Source organism: Homarus americanus, unplaced genomic scaffold, assembly GCF_018991925.1.
Source record: "Homarus americanus isolate GMGI-L3 unplaced genomic scaffold, GMGI_Hamer_2.0 scaffold50564, whole genome shotgun sequence".
Classification (NCBI taxonomy): domain Eukaryota; kingdom Metazoa; phylum Arthropoda; class Malacostraca; order Decapoda; family Nephropidae; genus Homarus; species Homarus americanus.
Window position 1 is genome coordinate 3,882,201 of NW_024715014.1, and position 21,353 is coordinate 3,903,553.

At 35.7% G+C, this 21,353-nt stretch overlaps 1 protein-coding gene across 12 annotated transcripts in view; it reads right to left on the bottom strand.

Moving 5' to 3' along the window:
- LOC121853353 (dedicator of cytokinesis protein 7-like) overlaps positions 1-21,353 on the bottom strand; it is a 76,127-nt gene that overhangs the window by 13,272 nt on the left and 41,502 nt on the right. For all 12 annotated transcript variants that reach the window (XM_042347503.1, XM_042347444.1, XM_042347458.1 and 9 more), the window contains 13 exons: positions 12,898-13,091; positions 12,197-12,331; positions 11,707-11,859; positions 11,150-11,308; positions 10,845-10,950; positions 9,431-9,652; positions 8,349-8,458; positions 7,853-8,119; positions 7,344-7,524; positions 6,434-6,579; positions 3,464-3,580; positions 1,495-1,631; positions 835-978 (listed from right to left, as the gene is read on the bottom strand). In XM_042347503.1, coding sequence (XP_042203437.1) covers positions 835-978; positions 1,495-1,631; positions 3,464-3,580; positions 6,434-6,579; positions 7,344-7,524; positions 7,853-8,119; positions 8,349-8,458; positions 9,431-9,652; positions 10,845-10,950; positions 11,150-11,308; positions 11,707-11,859; positions 12,197-12,331; positions 12,898-13,091 — 2,071 coding nt within the window. The remainder of the gene's footprint in view (positions 1-834; positions 979-1,494; positions 1,632-3,463; positions 3,581-6,433; positions 6,580-7,343; positions 7,525-7,852; positions 8,120-8,348; positions 8,459-9,430; positions 9,653-10,844; positions 10,951-11,149; positions 11,309-11,706; positions 11,860-12,196; positions 12,332-12,897; positions 13,092-21,353) is intronic.

Here is a 21,353-nt window from a genome sequence, read left to right on the forward strand (position 1 = left end):
GCCTAGCCCAGAACAAGGTAGCTTGTATTAACACACTCACCAAACTGCTGGTCTAAACCCAAAGCACTTGGACATTAAATTGCTGGGACTAATCTTTGTTCCTCCTCCTTCTAGTTAACTACTAGGGGACAACCCTTCCCTTCTTCTCTTCTTTAAGGGTGACAGTTGCAGTAGGGGAGGACAAACTTATTATACGATTAGTCTTGGCTGCTCATTTCAAATCTCCTAGGGTCTAGATCAATAGCTATGAGAACACATTACATACATGAGCTACCTAATGCAGGGCAGCTGGCCATAAGACAGGATGGTGATGTTTGCATTTTGAGGTCTAACTGTCTAAACATTAACCCCATTATAAGTAAGCCTCATGAAACAGAATAAGAGCATATCCTACTTAAGCACCAGTACTAGTGTCTACTACATCTTCAACAAATTCATATCTATATATTAAGCTGTTCTTACTTTCTAATTAATCTTCCCCAATCAGAATCCTATTTTCTTCCTTTCTTACATTCAACAGTTGTAAACTTAACATTAATGCTAAATGCACCTGACAAAGAAATCTAATTTATAGACTACAAACCATAAGTGGAATCAAGACTTTAAATTTAATTTTCAAAATATTCCCAAGACTTAAGATTTAACTTTCAAATTAATCCCAAGACTTTATACCTAACTTTCAAATTATTCCCAAGGTTTTAAATTTAACTTTCAAATTATTCCTAAGACTTTAATTTTAACATTCAAATTATTCCTTGTAATCATCAACTACTCTCTCCTCTGACCTCTTTAATCTAAGAATGAGATTTTCTTTTGGAACCTTCTTTGCCTTACCTTGAAGATCTTGTGGGGTGATTTACTGTTATCATAGGAGCAAGTCCCTCAGTGAAGCGATTATAATTTCGTTCCAACTCGCGATGGTATTCACGCATGTCTGGACCAATGAGAGTCTTGTTTCTCCGTAGCGCATCATGGCATCTATCAGAGCAAAATAAAAACTTCTGTGAGATGGTACTGAAAAGCGTAATACATTTCTAATCCTCTTTCCAACCAAAGAGCTATGAGGACCTTGCCGGGCCTCCTTCAAAACACCAGGTACAGTGACTATCTTGAAGCTCTCCTCTATCCTAACATTGCTATCAGTCATGCACATTTTTGTTCAATTTCTTTCCACTTTGCTTTATGAACTACTATGTGTAGCCCTCTCAATTACACACACATACAGAGACAAACTCACATTACCACTAGCCACATCCAGTGAAAAATCAATTTGGGAATATTTTCTTAATTAGCCATTTTACAATTGTTCTAATCCACCCCCAGTCACACACGTTGCTCTGACTGTTGATTCTACGTAAGTCACCCCAAGATGTGCACAGGGTATAATAACTTTGATCAGATGGATGGATGCACACAGGAAGACACAAAAAGGATAAATAATTAGAGGTGATGGGGGTACACCATAACAATTTCATTATACAATTTGAAACTTACTTTTTGGAGAAGTCCTTAAAGCACAGCCTGAGTTTGTTCTGTAAACGACTGGGAGATTTCCTACTCTCTAGAAGGTCTGACAAGAAGATATGAGCCACTTCCATTGGACCCTGATTCACTGTTGTGCCAATGCAGCCCTGAAATTTGAAGTACGTACAGTGTTCTATAGTAATAACTAGAATGATTTACCTTCATTACTTAAGGAAACTGAGGAAAATTACAGAAAAAATATTTACCAATTTATACATTACAGTATTCCCTCGGTTAATGAACACAATTCGTTCCAAAAGGTCGTTCGTTAACCAAAAATTTCGTTAACCGAAACCATTGTTTCAATGGGATTTTGGGTAATTGGTTCCAGCTCACCGAAAATTACATACAAACTAAAAATAAATGCAGTAAAGTACACTTACTTTGAGGTGTCCATGTAGAGGGCTCCTGGTTGATGATGATGGGAATTAGAATAGGGGTGGAGGAGAAGGTAGAAGAGAAGGCATTGGGGTGAAAAAGAAGTCACCCCATGCTGCCATTTCACCCATAAAATCTTAGTTCACTTGGTGTAATTCAAGATTATTTTCTTTAAATCAACACTGCACTGCATTATATATTGTCAATATGTAAAATAAACTTCAGAATGACCAATAATTGTACTGCAAAAACATAAAAATACTTTATGTTCAAGAGAGTCTCAAGCAAGAAGCTTCCTCCACTGAGCAGGGACACACACTGACGCCATTCTGGGTGAGTCAAGTGGCTGTTTGGCACGCTAAAAACTAGTTCCCTGTACTTCAATTACGTTAATTAATTGTTAAAATGACTAAAAACTTTAATATAAGATTTGGAAAATTATTGAATAGTACAACTTTCTTGATTTTACTCAAATGGTAATGAATTTAAGCCCTAAAACCTATTACTGTATTCGCAGACTAATACTACAGCTGGTGAGCAGGCAAAAGCAGGCGAAAACATGTTGGGAAAAATTCGTAAACCGAAATTTTTTCGTTAACCAAAGTGAAGAATCTTATGGAAGGTAATTCGTTAACCGAGGGATCACTGTAATAGCAAACTTTGTAGCCCGAGGTAAACAGTACAACAAGGATTTCTCTACAAAATATGATCCACATGATGCAGACTTTTGCTCATGATTACTTGCTTCAGTATCCTAAACTTACTCAAGCTACTCAATTCCACTGGTAAAGAGATGAAAAATCAGGCCATCCAACACCACTCATCACTTCCTCCAAATTATATACTAAACCGAATTTCCTTGTTTATCAAGTCAATTACATGTATGTTAATTTCTATTGACTGTGAATGTTTATTTATCTTTAAAAGTACACATATTTGGTCAAAACTCATCTTGGAATAATGTTTTGATGTGTGTGTGGCAGTATTGGTGGGGGAATAAGGTTGTGAAGTAGTTGGTGGTGTGGATAGTGACAGTATGTGTCGTTGGTAGTGAAGTTGTGGTGTTTTATGGGCCATGGTGTGGGTAGTGATGAAAGGGTGTTGTGGGTAGTGATATGGGTGATGATGTGGGTTGTGGGGGAGCAGCATAAAGTTGAGTGTGGTACTGTAGTATGGGAGGTGGTGTTGGTAGTACCGTAGTATGAAGCTGTGTTGTGGAAGGCTTGGATCATACATTTTCAGGGCACCACACCCAGCAGTGGCTCACAAGGCCTGCACAATATGTCTGCTTGACCACCATGCCACCACCAGCATTAACACATATAACAATCTCCAACATAATTACTATTTTCTGTTACGTAAAAATTACAATATATACTTAAAATATATAAACCTTTGTCCAAGACTACACGGCAACCAGTCTATTTCAAATAAAACTACTCTAAATAATTAGCTACAAAAACAAGAAACCATAGGGAAGTGAGCCTGAGGCATATTTTATAGTATGCTTGGGTTGTAGAGCACATGTGTGATGGTGTAGCAATGTAGACTTTGTACTTACCTGCACTACCATCTGTAGTATCTTGTGGTCAGGGGGATCCTGGTAGATAGCAGCAGCCAGTTCTCTTGTCCTCTTCTGGATGTCTTCAATGGCCACCTCTATTGGTGTCAAGACCCACTATTCAAGAAAAAACAAGGATGTGATACCCACACCAAGAGGAGAAACATCGACTTTTCAATACAGTACTATACAAATTTATATAACTATACAGTATAGTCTCCATTTACGTGGATTTGGTATACGCATTTGGTCATTTACGCGGCACCTTGCCAGACCGACAATTTTTATTTACACGGTTCATTCCATCATTTACGCGGGAAGTGGCCCGGGCAGGGTGCGCACAAGGTCACCTAGTCAACAAAACATTACTGAGTTCGCCACCCACCACAGCCGGACCAAGTCAGTGATAGTGAGGATATGGACTTTGAGGGGTTTGACAAAGAGGCCCTGCAAGCCTCTTGTGATACAATTGATACAAGTGATACAGGTGAGGGCCAATAATCTGCCCTCTGCCTCGGAACCAACCCCCCATTCCCGTGTGCCCAGCCATCTTTTCTACTAACGTAAGTGTTAAAAAACCTAATATTATTGATATTTCTCTTAAATATTAATTGTGTGTGCATACCATCATAAAATTAAGATGTTATTTTTACTACAACGTTCATATTGTGTCGGAAAAAGTGTAGTTTTGGGGTCGGCCCAGTCTCTATTTCAAGTAATCCCATATGTTCTGTTATTTCGTTTACGCGTTTCTCGTTTTACGCGGACCTCCACGGGTTCAATTGACCGAGTAAATGAAGACTGTACTGTACAGTAAAGCCTCGAATAACGACGTTAATGTGTCCTCCAATATTGCAGAGCAAGGTGAATCGTCTTATCGCGAATCATCAATTACCATTAAAATAAAGCAATAATAATGAGATGCGTTCCCAAGTGTGACCTTTCCATATCTTTTGTGTGGCATTTTACCCCCTTTCCCCCCAAAAACAATACAATTAATGAAAAGTGCAAACAATATTCTTTAAATAATGTTTCTGAATGCACCTTATACAATATAAATGAATAATAATATGGTCACACAAAAGGAGATGGGATGCCATTGTTTTCGTTTATGTTTACAGCCGGGAGTCCGGGACGATAGTTCTACACGAGAAAATTAAGAAAATAAGACCCTGGTTGTAGCTGTAGTAAATTTAATGTAAAAAAAAATAATTTATATGTTTTAAGTAATGTTATTTAATGTTAATAAATGGAGCAATCGAAGTAGCTAACTACTAATGGCAAAGAAAAAAAAAAGATTGATTGAGAACGCCAACATATACGAGCGCATTTAAGGATACAGCATCATTTATCTTAAGAATATGTACAAAAGATTCATTATTGTTTATTACTGAATATGTATTTGATTGAATTAATCTTTATATATGCAAAATGAACAATACAATTCATTAATACGTAGAATATTAAAACACATGAGGATAAGAGACGACATTGTTGTCAGTGTTTACACCCAATGTATACGTGCGCACTCAAGGAAACATAGTCATTTATCTTAAGAATATGTACAAAAGATTCATTATCGTATATATATATATATATATATATATATATATATATATATATATATATATATATATATATATATATATATATATATATATATATATATATATATATATATATATAATGAACAATGCAATTCATTAATAATACGTAGAATATTAAAACACACACGAGGAGACAAGACGGCATTGTTTTCGTGAATGATGATGGTTCTACATAAGAAACTGAAGAAAATAAAACCCTGGTTGTAGCTGTAGCGAACTTAATTTAAAAAATGTAATACCTGTATGTATGTTTTAAGTAATGCTATTTAATGTTAATAAATGGAACACTAGGAGTAGCTAACCACTAATGGTAATGAAATAAGGCGAGACGATTGGGAACGCCAACGTATGAACAGTAAGTGCGTACATGTGAAAACCTATTGTCCTTTCTCAACATATGAATATGAAAGCAACACTTATTTACTGTTCATATGTGTTTTGAATAATATATACGAATTTAAAACTAAAATTTTATTCACCAATGGCGGTAAAGTCTAAAACATAAGGACAGCCAATGAATATTGTGCAAGTTTTTACTCAGATGACAAAGTCATCAGGTTCAACTCTGTCTGAAGCTGTAGGTTCAACTCTGGCTGAAGCTGTAGGTTCAACTTTGGCTGAAGCTGTAGCTTTCCATAAAGCTGTTGCTGAAACTGTTACTGAACCTGAAGTTGATTTTGAAGCTGCTCATGATGCTGAATTTGATGGTTTAGGCCTTCGAATAATAAAGCTCTCAAAAGAACCTTGCACAGCTGCTTTTTTTTCTCATACATTTCTATGTAGAGGTCATTTGCATTTATTTAAATTTTAAGACTTTGTTCTGTTAATGGATCCACTTCAGAAAATATGTTCATTGCTTGCTCCATATAATATCATATCATTTTAACACATCTAGTTTCTCGGCTAAGCTTAGACACTTTCTATTAGCTTTTGAAACAACACTACCATCACTTGCTCTCTTGCTCATGTTGAATAGGGATGCAAAAATGCTGTAAGAAACCTGGGAAAGTTTTTCTCCAGTTCCTGTTCCCGATGCGTGAAAACAAAAGGCCCGCCAAGCTCAGTGTTGTTTACCACTCATTAGCAAGGCAGCTTCTTTGTGCAAGGTGCTCTTCATTTTTTTAGTCATTTTCTATTTATTTTTATAATACATAATGGGATTTAGTTATTATTTATATGAAAATGTAATTTTATTTTATTTGTATTATATTTTGGTCATAAATATGAATGAAATAAGGATGTAAACTGAATTGGGTCCTAAATTATCTAGGGTTTCAAATACAAAAAGTTGTTGGACTTATCGTTGTTATCCGAGGCTTTACTGTATATCAAAATGCATAGGAATAAAATACAGCACACTTACCGACATTCTGTCAACAACTTGAATTCGAGTCTTAACATATGGAAACATATGTTGTGTAGTTAGAATGGTCTTGCGTTTGTACTGTTCATGAAGTTCTCCATGAGCTCGGCCATCAGGAGTGAAGGGTGTAGAAAATATAAAACGTTCTGTGAATAGAAAATTTTAATTAATGTAAATACTAAACATTTACCTGATATTAAATCTCAGAGAAAAATAAAATAAAAGCATAATCTTACTATATGAAGTCACTTTAACCATCAAAATAGCATGAGAGGGGTAAAGTCTACATTCTAAATCAAATAAAATGATCGATTGGTTCAAAGTGGTTACACAGTATCACACAGTCACATCTTTATGAAAATTTTCTGTAGACTAACCTCAAGTTCTGAACCTATAAGTCATAATTAATGAATTGGTAAGTTCAGTCTAACTTTTACAATCCATCATTATACTTCACATGGCCAACTTGTCCCGCACAAGCTTTCCTGATGGCAAGTAATATCAAGACTAACTCGCAAAGAGATTAATGATTCTACCTTGTTTAATTTCTTTAATTACTTAGCTGATACTGTACTAGTATTTTGGTAGAGGCAAAATATCAGTATTACCTACAGTAAACTACATACTGTACTTGTTATTGAATAAGACTGTTACTGGACCTGAGGTAGTGGCCAGTTCAGTCCTAAAGCTTCATTTTTGAGGAACATCCTTTTAAATAGGCACAACTCAACATGCTCTATTATATGTCATGTGTGCAAATAAAAAGTCATTTACATATAATCAGGAAGCCCACTACTGGTATATCTACTGATGACCATATTTCATATTCATTAACATTTTTCAACCACTATCCATTGTCAAAAGGAAGTAAAGTATATAATGACATAAATACCTGTTACAAAATACTTACTGATATTATAGTTTTTCTCAAAGGATGTGACTCTGTCCCTAAATTCATATTCATCAAAGTGTGGTTCAACATATGTTATCTGGATGCAGGCTTTATCTGAGCACAACTTGGTTATGTCCACTGTATTACTGTCCTTGATGATGGCAGTATTCTCTGGGCCAAATCGATCAGAATAAAAGCTCTGGAAAGTTTTAAAGAAATTTTCAGTAATATCAATATAGAATATATTATCTAACTTCAATAATTCTTTAAGAAATATTAAAAATAATCTTCTCTTCAAAACCTCTGGATACTGTACTTATCTGTGCTCTTATTCATCCTCTACTTTAGTATTCTTTCAACGAGAAAAGTCCATTAAATAAAGATGAATCATTTATAATACTTAACACAATATGAACCTTACTCACAACAAATGGTAAAGAATAAAATGAGACATCATGCAGAAAAGACTAAAGAGTTTATTTAAAAAAAAAAAAAAAAAGGGCCAAATTTGTACCATATTTATCTACCTCTAATCGGTGTGAGATCTCCGGCAACTTAGTCAGCATCGGTTCCTTGTATATATATTCCTCTCCGTCTAAATCTCCAAACTTAGAGCCGTAGAATCCTACGCGGAAATATGTTCCAAAGATTCTTCTCCCTTCTAAAGCATCGATCTTTGTGAATGCATCTTGTAATTTGGAATATATATTGATTAGTTTCTTCCAGTCTCTGTTCTTCTCAGCAACAGGGGTAAGAATTTTATATACCTCATTAAGGCACTCGAACATTCCAGCCTAAAAAAAGAAAAGAAAAGAAAAGGTAACAGCGACAATAGTTTGTTGTTCTTAAAAAATATAAAATAATATAAAAAAAAGTGCAATAAAGACAAGCGTAAGATATGAATACTGTATCTCTGATGAGTAATAAAAGTAAGTTGTGGAGAAAAGTTCTTCCTGGACTACACTATTACATAAGGGAAAGAGTAGACCCTGTAAAACTAAAATGTTCGTAATGCATATACACCTGGTGCAGTGAGGAGCTGGCTTGCTCTAGAAGGCCAACAAGTCCATTTTCAGTGAAGTATTTCCCAGTGCAGATTCCTTCCTCATCTGGACTAAGGACATCATCCGACACTGTCAAAAAAATTTATTGTAAAAATTTGGAAAAATATAAGGGGTTGATCCTGAAATTCTGTTTTATGAACTCGCCAACTAGCACAACATAATAATCTTGTTATCATGATTCCTGCACAGAGGGAAGTAATACAGGCATTGCTATCTTTCCACTTAGGTCTAAGTACATCTCAATCATGGGCATATGAAAGGACAAGAGCCTTAGAAGGTTTTGAAGAAACGATGAATGATGAAATGTGGAGGTTTATGACTGAATAAAAAGTAGTCAGGGCCAGAATACTTTATATCTTATTATTAAATGTGGGAATGAATAAATGGTTTACTGTGAGTGTGAATGTCTCAAGAAGTAAGAAAAGGGAGGATGAAAGAGAGATTTTGAGAGATCCAAACTACTGTAATGAATGCTTCAATATGTGGGATACAGTAGTAAGTTGTTCTAAGGTTAAAGAGTTACTATTAAGTGAGGGCAATGAATACCTAGCAACTAGCAGAGCACGTGAATGACGATACGATAGCACGGTGTCCGGTAGTTTATGGGATGTCACACCAGTTAATGAATGGAAAATGGTAAGTTAAAGGAATGAGTGTTTTTGCTCTTAAATCCAGCCACCCTGCAGGATAGTAGAAAATGGCTGCCCCTTCCTCCAATAAAATAAAAAATTAAACGAAAATAAAAAAAAAATAAAAAAAATGAACATAAAAAACAGCATACAAAATAATCATACAGAGAATCCACAAACTATCAGACCTATTTCAAAACTTTAACTCAAAACCTCTAAAATAATACCTGTACCTACAGAAGACAGTGCATATGTAAAACTCCACCAAGACAAGAAGAAACAACCCAGGCGTATAATAAAATATACATGTTCTATCAATCAAGTTTTTGAAGCCAATAAGTTTTGAAATAGGTCAGATGATTCAGGAACACCTTGTAGAGGAAGATAATTTTTTTATAAATACATATCTTACCAGCACTTTCTTCCAGCACATTAGGTGAAAGTTTGCAAAAAGAGACAGCTCCAGTGGGTAAGTGAGGACAATCTTCCAGCATGTAGAGGTATTCTGACACCAAGGCAGCACTATGGATGAGACACATGGCAGCCTCAGCATGTTGAGCGCGTTCACTATGTTTCTGGGCCATGTTGGCAAGCCATGTTAGCCGAAGGTCTGGGGAGTTTTGGTATCCCCGGGCTAGTGTGGGGAAAGATTTAACCTTTTATTACTCTGAAACGTCATATAACAGACAGACAGACAGAGGGAAGTACAGGGAGACCTCCAAGTTCGTGGATTTATATTTCGCGGTCTTCTGTTATTTGCGGATGATACCCTGGATGTACCCAAGAATGTCTGTGGGTAGTTTTAAAGTTGCCGTCATTTTTGCGGCTGGGACAGGGAGCCATTCGTTCTAGAGACAGTAATTTCCTTTACCCGTATTGTAAATACGTGTGTGTGTGTGTCTACACACACACACATAATTATGTACAATACAATATACATATATACAATCAGAAACAAATTTATTAAAAATATGAGTCTACCCTCAAATCCATGCTTTACTAATAAAGCATGGACTTGAGGGTAGACTCACATTTTTAATAAATCTGTTTCTGATTATTTGTGACAGTATTTTCCCATTATTATTTATTTGTATGTGCTTTGTGTATGTGTGTGTGTGTATACACGCACACACACACACACATATATATACAATACAAGTAAAAGAAATAATTGTCCTAAGGACAAACACATAAAGGGAATATACATTTCCTTGCAGACAAGTAAAAAATGTAACCCCCACCAACCACCGGTCAGCAAAGGTTATTCGCGGATTTGGCGATTCGCGGCCATTTTGAGAAGCTAATTCCCGTGAATTTGGGGGGCCCCCTGTATCTCTTTCACCAACAAAATATGGTAGCTACTATTTACTGCCTATGTGCAAAACCCAGTTCTTGCCCACCTGACCTCAATGCCCCTTGACATGAGGTTTGATGACTACACTGAAATACTGTAGTTCACTTCCTGAGATACCAAGTCCTTAATATACGATCCCCTTCTTTTATACATGAAATAAAGTTTATCAGCACATTCATAATAACAAGTGGGTGTTATTATTAGCTAAGAGAGAAAGAGCAGGTATATGCAAGTGAGGTACATCTGTAGCTAAATACATATGTTTATAAGTTAAAATACCAGTTTTGCAAATACATCACATGCAAATTATGGAGAGGACTGATAAAGTCTTGCTAGATTGTAAAAGCTTAAAAAGTATTCAGTATTTCAACTAAACAAACAAATTTCTATGATTCTATTATAATCTATTACTTGTCACATCAATGCTGACCACAACTTCTGGATGTATAGTACAATATTGTTTTAATCTTACCAATTCTGTACATGAGATCAAGTAACATCTCTGGATCCTCTTGATATTCTTTCATCTTCACGGTGTCTGACAGAATCATGTGTAAATTGAAGACTAAATCTCGAACCTGTAAAACAAGCATTCTTTACAGACATATACTTCACTTAAGATGATTCCTGTATGAAAACTATATTAATAATAATGATAATACACTGTAATAATAATAATAATAATAATGTTATAATAAAAGATGAAGCTGAATAATTTCCCTCCACAATTTATATTAATAAACAATAATACCCTAATTATGACTCCAGTTAACATACCTGCTCTGGAAAAGATGTGTCTTGAAGGTCAGCATCTTCTTCAGCATAGGTAAGGATGGTCTTCAGAGATCGCCGTAAATAAGCTTCATTAAAGGTCTGGGATGTTCCAACTAAGGAACTAAGAGACATTGTCACTTGCATCTTCACTCTTGCAAAGTTCTGTTTAGATTAAAAGAAATTGGACATTATTACTTCACAGGTACAGTACTTGGAGACAAGCTGAACTTTTATCAATGAAAGATTGAACCAAAAATTATTTCATAAATGAAGTAGGATAGGGTAAGCCTGTACACCTGTATAATATGAAAGCATATGGGATGAAATTATGCATACAAGGGACCCAAACTTGTGAGCAGAATAAATATAAAATGTTTAAGTTAAATCACTGTGACTAATATTCCAAAGTGAAGAATTTGTATATAATGATTTGAACAGTTTTTTGGCTGTAACATTATAAAATGCAGCCATGTGATCCTACTTTACATAACAAATCTTTGATGGTAATATTGTCAATGAATTGTTTGTTTTGTAAAGCAAAATATAAAAAGGAGACTCACATTTCCAATTTCAAAGTTGTGTCTCATGAGGAGGTAGAGTGATGCTGCTGCATGGGATCGAATGGTACAGATGCAAGATGAACAATGTTTCAGCAGCTGAAGGCACAAATCTGCACACTGTTCTGTCTCTTCATCAAACAACAAGCCTGGGAACTGAAATACAAATATATTATCATATCACACTAATTTCTCAATGTTAATAACATGGTAATGTCAAAATCAATCAAGAATTCCTGGACTTGTGCAAAAACTTAATTTTCAAAATCTCTGAAAACCAAAATTTTTCTTTTATTGATAAATGATCAGGAATGGCAAGTAAGAAGTGTACAAGTCCGTTAGCATCTTGGTTTCAAACTTAATTTTATATTTTAAAATAATATTCATTCAAGCCTGTTGCTGCTTTAATGCACAGTTTAAAGATATATGTAGTGTAGTAGTACATAAAAATCTTACAAACTCAATGTATAACAAAACATCTGTAACAATCCACCTTAGCAACTAATGCTCGTTGAGTGTTGAACATGTTGGTTAATGTGGTGGTTGATTGGTGGGAGGCCAGACCATGAAGTAGTACTCGAAAAACTACAGGCAAAAGACCCTGTAGGTGGTCTGCTAACGTCACCACCTGTAAATATGAAAAATAAATATTAGTTCATTCTAACATTTTTATCAACAATGGCAATTCTTTAACAGTTATCATACTGTACTAAATAAAATGAGCTGCCAAACTGTATCAAACAAATAAGTCATAGATGAGTTACCAGAGAACTACAGTTAGGCTTAATAAAAAAACAAGATTCCTTAACTACGTGTGTATGAATCTCCTCTCTGCTGAATACAATCACCTGGGATTAGCCAAATAAAATATTAAAAGTGGCGTCCCTGTACTGAAGTGGTTAACAATTCTGTTATAAAGAGTGTCCTTGACCTGACTTGTGACTCCCTAAAATTAGTTTTATCCAACTCATGATTTATATAATCATCCTATCTCAGCCTCCTTGTTATTTGTAACGCATGGCCCAAGTGGCTTACATCATAGGTTGGTGTAAAAATGTTCTCCAAGTGACCAGTGAGCAAATGTAATAAGACTGCTGTACAACTTGGTCTACTGTGGCAGCAATGAGAGTTAAGCAATAGAATAAAAAAAATTTTTAATTCTAATTACTAAGCAGTAAACTCAATGTTCCTTACCTGGACTATATTTTCCAAAGTATCAAGAATAACCATATTAGCTTCAGCAGCCAAGTGACCCTCCACCTGAGACTCCTGCTCAAGTTCATGTTGCGGTGAACGATCAGTGTCCTGCTGGTGGTGACGCCAGGGGAAGGATTCTTTACGCCAGCGTAACTTTTCTCCAGTTCCAGATGGAGAGGGAGGATTACGGTCTAGTGACCAATAATAAATATAGTTGAAATACTGAAAATGTTACACACAATCTCTGGAACTCAAAAGTCTTAAAATAAATAAGAGGCAATACTCAAAATATATCTTTTTCTGTTTTTAATTAATTTGAAAACCAAAGAACTAAGAACCTATATAAATGAAGAATGAATACATATACTTATGAATTTCAACAAATGTATAAAGTAACTCGCAATTTCAACAGGTGCAGTACTAATAAGAACTGTACTTATAGAATTACACATATGGTTCAACTGGCAGAGAAACACAAGTTCAAAATCTGGAAGAATGCAAAATAGAGGATTGAACCAGAAATCCCCTTTTCTGGTGGAACCTCTAACCATAACCTGACAACTCCTCATAATACAAGCAGCTAATTGGGGCCATTCTATCTCCTTAAACAGCCCCCCCCTCCCCCAATCATTCAGGTTTGGGTGATATATCAGCCAGTGGGAACACCATCACCCCCACTTCCTCTTTACACCCACTGGCCTAAAATTTATGATATTAACAATTATATTCTGGCAACAGGTCTTATAGTAAGGGTGTCATAATATAGATGTGACCCATTAAGTGATACTGTACTGTGCTAAAGTACTGTATAAAGCTGTCCCTGGGATTGTCAATTTGAAAACGTCCACCCTTGATGGTGTGTGGCTATGAAATAAATCTATGACAGTTTACTAATTCATGATAAAAGATGGCAGAGCTATTGCTATGGCAAGAAATGTGCTTACTGATCAGGCTACCTACTGTAAGGTCTCCTGTCTCTTGAAGAGGACAACTGTTGTACCTGATCTCTCAAATTCTAAGTGGATGGGTGTGATGGAGAGGTGGGTTTATTATACCAACTTGGGCAGAATGACTGGAAGCTAAGGACACTAAATCCCCCATTTGGCAACAAGAATATGGGGAGCCACCAGACAGAGGGAATTAGCCAGATAATCAAAGTTCTTGAAAATCTACTTTGGTCATCTAAGGATGGAAAAAACTGAGTTTACACAATTTTACTGCTCTACACTGACTACTTTTCATATAAACCTACTAACACACCAATGTAGGACAGAAGTACATACATACAGGCAGATGGATGGAAGGAAGGTGCACATCAATATGCCCTCCTGTAAATGCAGTGAGGACATAAAAACAAGATTTATTTGTCTAAATGAGACTGTGATATTTTAAAGGTTCTGGCCACTCTATAACCATCATAAAAGGTCAAGAATGTTTAAATGCAACAGTACCACATTTTTACTAAAATATCATAAGCAAATTTCACACACACTCATTTTAAATAAAGGCTTTATCATGCTTACAAGGGATAAGACACAACCAAGCAGACACACAGACAAAACCAGAGACATCCAAATGACACTGAACACATCCTTGTCACAGTCTCATCTTATCATGAGACAAATGGCAAAATGTCTCGAATGTATTCAGAGATAAAACTTTCAAATGATATGAATATTAATACCTTCATAAACCAGATTATTGATCACAAGGACTTAAGTGTGAACAATGAGCCGCCAATTCAATTTTGAAATATCAACTGCTGCATAAACAAACTGTCCAGAAAATTTAAGGGACCACTCAGTATACATTTCTTTTGACAGTATATAAACCAAAAAAACAGAAAGAACTAAACAGAAATTAAATATGATGCCTCACTCCTTCAGGTAGTTCACCTCTAGGGAATGGCCAAGGCAAATGCACCTCTAGATTGCCCTTTCAATGCATCCTTCCTTTCTGATCTCTATTCCCTTTATCCAATATTTGTTCTGTTCTTTACTTTGTTTCACCTTCCCCAAGCATGGGTATGAGGTCTCCCTCTACCACTTAGTCATGTAAACAAACCTCAATGAAACAATATTTGCATGACTTAATCCAAGTTCCCATTAACCATCCCCAGTCCAGGGGAGAGTTGGCCTGGGACACATGCTTTTGGTGACAATGAGCTATGAACTGAATGCAAGATGGCTTGGAACAAAAATGGCAGAGCCACAGCATTGGTATAAAGTGTAATGACTAGGCAGACAAGTCTAATAAGACTTCCAAGCCTTGAGGAAACAACTACATTAAGTCTACCTTATATGAAGGAACAGTATGATTGGGGAGGATGGATGATTGACAGATCAAAATGGATGAACAAATCAACTCTGACTGACATTATAAAGGGTGGTGTGATGACACAGAACCTTTCCACTAAACAGTCCAATATTACACAAGATCCCGACTAGACTGTTTTAAGCTATCATTCCATTCACGCGTTAGCGCCAAAAATAGATCACATTGAAATGTACACGGTTGTTTCCATTGGCATGGTTGCATTAGAGTTATGTGTTTGCAGTACATGCCAATCGCTCACTATAGTGATTAAAAATGCAAACGCACTGCATATGCACTGCAACACATGAATGGAATCCTAGCTTTAGCCAGATAATTTTATTTTTTAAATCTCTTGATCATATTTCAGTAAAAGCCATAATTTCAGAGTGGAAAGTATTCTCATTCTTAGACCCTTTGACTATGGCAACTCTAAAAAGTTTGTTAGCATCATGGTAATCACTTAGGATTGATTTCAACCTTGTATATTTGGGAACATGTGACATAGAACTATGTCACTTTAAATTGGTCCAAAACCCATAATTCAGTTCATTTATCGTGTAATAATTGTGGGAATCAGCAAATACACTATAAAATAAAATGTAATGATGTCAAATATATTCTGTAATATTAAGTACAGTACCTTATATGAGCAGCATATATATACCTGTACATATGAATGAGTTAACCAGTCAAATTAATATCAGCTGAAGCTCTACATATATATATATATATATATATATATATATATATATATATATATATATATATATATATATATATATATATATATATATATATATATATATATATATATATATATATATATATATATATATATATATATATATATATATATATATATATATATATATATATATATATATATATATATATATATATATATATATATATATATATATATATATATATAAATACAGTATATTATTAATCCTTGCAAGCGATTACTGTAATATGTTAGGAATGAAAAGAAGAAACTAGTTAAGTGATCACATTGTAATACATAAAGCTTGTATCTCATGTGAGTTAGTGATTTCTTTCAATTAGATATTACAAATTATCTTGCACATGCTAACTCATACTACATAAGATGAGATACAATATGTAAGTTGATTAATTCTGGGAAGCAATTATTATGAAGAGCTTTTCATGAACTGTATCATCAAACAGGACGACGTAAGATACAGCTGAAAATATGTGAGAGATGTTCATAGATTTTTAGTTACATAAGAACCGAAGTCTGGAGGAACACAGCTGCACCTGAAAGTTCCTCTACAGTAAAGAAAATATGTACAGTATGCTAAACCTCCAATCTTCACAATGTCTAAGCTGGCATTTGTCTACTACATACTATACTTATTCCATGGCTTCTATAAATTGCTATGTAAGAAATATAACTAATGATCAAAATATACAAACTAAAGACTGGAATCCTATAAAGTTGTCATCATCAGCATTTCATGACCATTTTCCACGCTTGTGTGGGTTAGCAGTACAACTGGTAGTATTGTGAACTGCCGTGATTTACCTGTAGTTATTATGAGAAGCGAAGAGACAATGAAGTTACTACATCCAACTGGCGTCATTATGTACAAGTAGTTATCAATTGGAATCATTACTAGTACCTATGAGCAACTGGGCACCATTATGAGGGCTTGTCATTTACTGTGAAGCTCCTGGCATCAATTATGAACACCTGTGAGACACCTGGCATCAATTAGGAACACCTGGAGTTATTATGAACACCTGTGAGACACCTGGCATCATTATGAACACCTGTGAGACACCTGGTATCATTATGAACACCTGTGAGACACCTAGCATCATTATGAACACCTATGAGACACCTGGAGTCATTATGAACACCTGTGAGATACCTGGAGTCATTAAACGCAACTGGTAGCATCACCTAGGCTAGGATTATGACTAGTCCCGTGATATTATAATGAGTTCAGTAACACTACACCGTATCTGACTAACACTTGGTGAAAACTAGTAATTTAAATTCTAATTTCTAGTACAGTACAACCAAATGAATCTTAGTTCATTTGTTTGTATACAAAGGTAATTAAATTAATATAAAGCACACAATACTGTACTGCCCGGCAATTGTGACCATTAGCAATTTGGTGTTATTGCTTTGGATATACGCATAGTTCAGTAGAAATGGCAGATAATAATACCCTGTAGTAGTAATAATTATAAATAAACAATAATACTAATACCAACAATAGTAATGATAATAACTATATGTACTGTATTCCATTCAGTTGCACTGCCCCAGTTCTACATGGGTACACACAAGTCATCTTAGTGCCAGAGGTCAGGTCAAAATCCCACTACTGAACCTTGAACTCCTCGCACACATAACAAAACTACATCTCTATATCAAGAAGACTTGTAGTTTTATGACAGTCTAAGGCATTTGGTTATGAATGTTATTGTCCATTCATTTAATTCTTAATAACCTAACCTAACCTAATGTAACCTAAACTGAACTGACCTAGCTTAACCTTATCTTATCTAACCTAACCTAACCCAATATTAACCAACCTAGGACACCAAAAAATACACATACATGTACAAATATAACCTTAAAAGATGAGAGAGAGAGAGAGAGAGAGAGAGAGAGGTTAATTTGGGGTCCATCTGTTGGTTTAGATCACTGATACATTTCAGGAAGATGTTGACGAGTATGGGGAGTCCTATATGACTTTCCTTCAGTATTTAAAAGGAAGGAATGGTAAAGTAAACATTGGATTTTATAGTCTGGCCATCTTAAAGGTCTTACTGCACCTAAGAAGTCATTTGGAGGTCATTATGTGCATCTGTGAGTCATCTGGAGGTCATTATGTGCATCTGTGAGTCACTTTGGATCATTATGAGCATCTGTGAGTCATCTGGAGGTCATTATGTGCATCTGTGAGTCATCTGGAGGTCATTATGTGCATCTGTGAGTCATCTGGAGGTCATTATGTGCATCTGTGAGTCATCTGGAGGTCATTATGTGCATCTGTGAGTCATCTGGAGCTCATTATGTGCATCTGTGAGCCACTTTGGATCATTATGAGCATCTGTGAGTCATCTGGAGCTCATTATGTGCATCTGTGAGTCATCTGGGGGTCATATGTGCATCTGTGAGTCACTTGGGATCATTATGAGCATATGTGAGTCACTTGGGATCATTATGAGCATATGTGAGTCACTTGGGATCATTATGAGCATCTGTGAGTCATCTGGAGGTCATTATGTGCCTGAGTCATCTGGAGTTATTATTGTCTAATGATGTACTTGACATCATTATGAGCACCTGTGAGTCACCTGGGGTTAATATGAGTACTGTACCTGTAATTCACCTGGTATTGTCAAGAGTGCATAAATGACACACCTGGTAAAATTATGAGCACTTGTGAAAGACAATAGCATTCTAGCACAAACTTTTGAAACACCAATGGTTGTTATCACAAACATTAGTTAGCCTAAGATTATTATGAGCACCTGTGTGTCACTTGCGTCATTATGAGCACTTGTAAAAAATCCCAGCATCAGTTTGAGCACTTGGGAGACATCTGATGTCATAACGAGTACCTGTGGGACTACTGGGGTCATTAAGTGTGTCTGCTACTGCCATTGTGAGTATTGTGATACATTAAGGTGTCATCATATAGTGTGAGTGGCACCTGTGGGGCTCTGGTTGCCATTAGGCAGATTTATGAGGTATCTGAGGTCATTAATAGCAGTGATGATACAGTGGGAGTCATTATGTGCAGTGAATGAAAGGCAACAAGTGATCTAAGTATCGATGATGTTTTCAAGGGCAGACACCTGTCACCTCTGTCACATTATGAACACCAGTGAGAGACATCGCATTATTATTAGTAATGGTGCACCTTACATCACCATCACGACTATGGTAGCCTGTTAGAGGCCGAGGGATGGAAGGGTCGGGGGGTTGGGGGTGGTGGTGTACGACTATGAGTGGCAAGATGGGTAATTGTGTTGAAGAGGCTCATAAATACAATTTTGAAATGCAATTAACAAAGACATTTTTTATAACTACAGTCTGGTAATACTGATCTTTGACTTTATGGCTCCCAAAATCTATATACTTTTCCTCAATCTTAAATGTTTCTGGTTATGAAGTTTTATGGAAATGCCCAAAGCAGAACTAGCTATTGTTCTGACAAGGCTGTGTCTATGAAAGCATCAAGACAATATCTTTCTGAGTACTCTTTCAGTTTGGGACAAAAAAGAGGAGTAAATCTGTCACACACACTGTACCCAAGAAAGTGGATGGCATAGTTAACAAAGACAATTTGATTTGATACAAAAACTGACAACTTATTAGGGTAATAGCACAGTAGCATGAGTCCAAAATAAGGAAAAGAAAGTCTGAATCAAATGTGAGAGATTAGCAGAATGAGTGAAAAGATTTTGGAAAGGAGCAAAAAAATGTATACTGTACAGCATATATGAGTTTACAGAAAGAACATTAATGACTTGCTGAAAGACAATGCAAGAGCTCCTAAAAATGATTGGAATACATGAGAAATTACTACAGATACCATTCACTTTTTATAGGGAGAGAAGCAAGTATTGGAATTATGTGGGAGAATAGGACTATGGTCAAGGAATAATGATGTTAGCAAAGTTATTCAATATTTTCATGTATTTGCAAGGGTCCCCGGGTTATGAACGGGTTCCGTTCCTGAGGACGTTCTTAAGTCGGAACACATGCTATGTGCATACCGTACTTACAGAACAACATTTAAAATCCCACTATATAATGGCATAAGTCCTTATATACATCTAAAGTCACTTAATTTAAGACAAAAGAAGAAACAGAATGACAAAATACAGTAAGTGAAAGTAAAAAATAAGTCAGCAGGTAAATAAAATACTGTAAATTTCAAGTTCAACCCCGTTCATTTCAGTGGCCGTTCGTAAGTCAGGGACCTCCTGTATGTGGTAGCAGAGTTATGGTGAGGGAAGCAAGATCAGCAAAAAGGGGTTATAAGATGCAAACGGGGGAAGCAGATCAGCTACTGTTTGTAAATAAAACTGCTCTGACGGCCATGAAAAGTAAAACTTACTAATGCTATGAAATGAATCTGGATACATGTGTACTACAAAGAAATTAAAAGTGAATGTGAAAAAGATGAATAAAAGTGAATGTGAAAAAAGAAATTCAAAGATGAAAATAAATGGTTAAAGAGAGATAGGGTTTATCAATATGGGTAAAGAAAGACAGGGATAGATCAATGTTATTTTCAGCAGAGGAAGTGAAAACGTGTTTCAGGTACAGTATCTAGGAATGATGGTCATGTCAATAAATGGAACAACAAATGATGAACTAAATCACAAGAATGCAGTGAAAGGAAAGTGAGAGTAACAAGTGCATTGAGAAATGTAAGGAGAGAAAGAACTGTATCAAAGGAGGTATACAGTAGATAAAGATATGGTGGGGAACCAATGACCTGAAGTTAGAAATAAGTGAGAACCAAGGACAAATGGGATGAGTAACATGCAGAAAAAATGAATAACAGAAAAGATGTGTTGGAGAGAGATAAACAGGACGCTGAGGTGTTAAGACACATCAAGAGATTAGGACCTGAAAGATCCTTATATACAGTACAGTATGTATATTTATATTATTCAGAGGTGGATGGTAGGAAGGAGAAGACCAAGAAGGAGATTGAGTGAAGGGACAAAGGATACACTATAGTAAGGGATGAACAGTATGTGTATGTGTGTGTGTGTGTGTGTGTGTGTGTGTGTGTAACCAAATGTGTGAAATATTGAGATGAGCAGAAGATACTGACATAATGCAAGTGTGTCCCAGACATCTACACAATTACTCACAAAAACATGTAAAAAGCAAAACTAAAAGAATTTGCCAAATTGAAGTTGGCCACAGCGATAGAAACAGCAATAAATATGGGAGCCAAATCACCGAATAATGAAGCAAAATATGACCAGAGGGAGAGCTAATATGAAAACTGTGAAGCACCCTAATGTGCCATAGCCAAGTCTAATGAGCCAAAACTAGGTAGAGTAAATAAATAAGAGATGATGATTATTAAGCTCATCTAAAATCTTAAGTGTGATACAGTACAGTA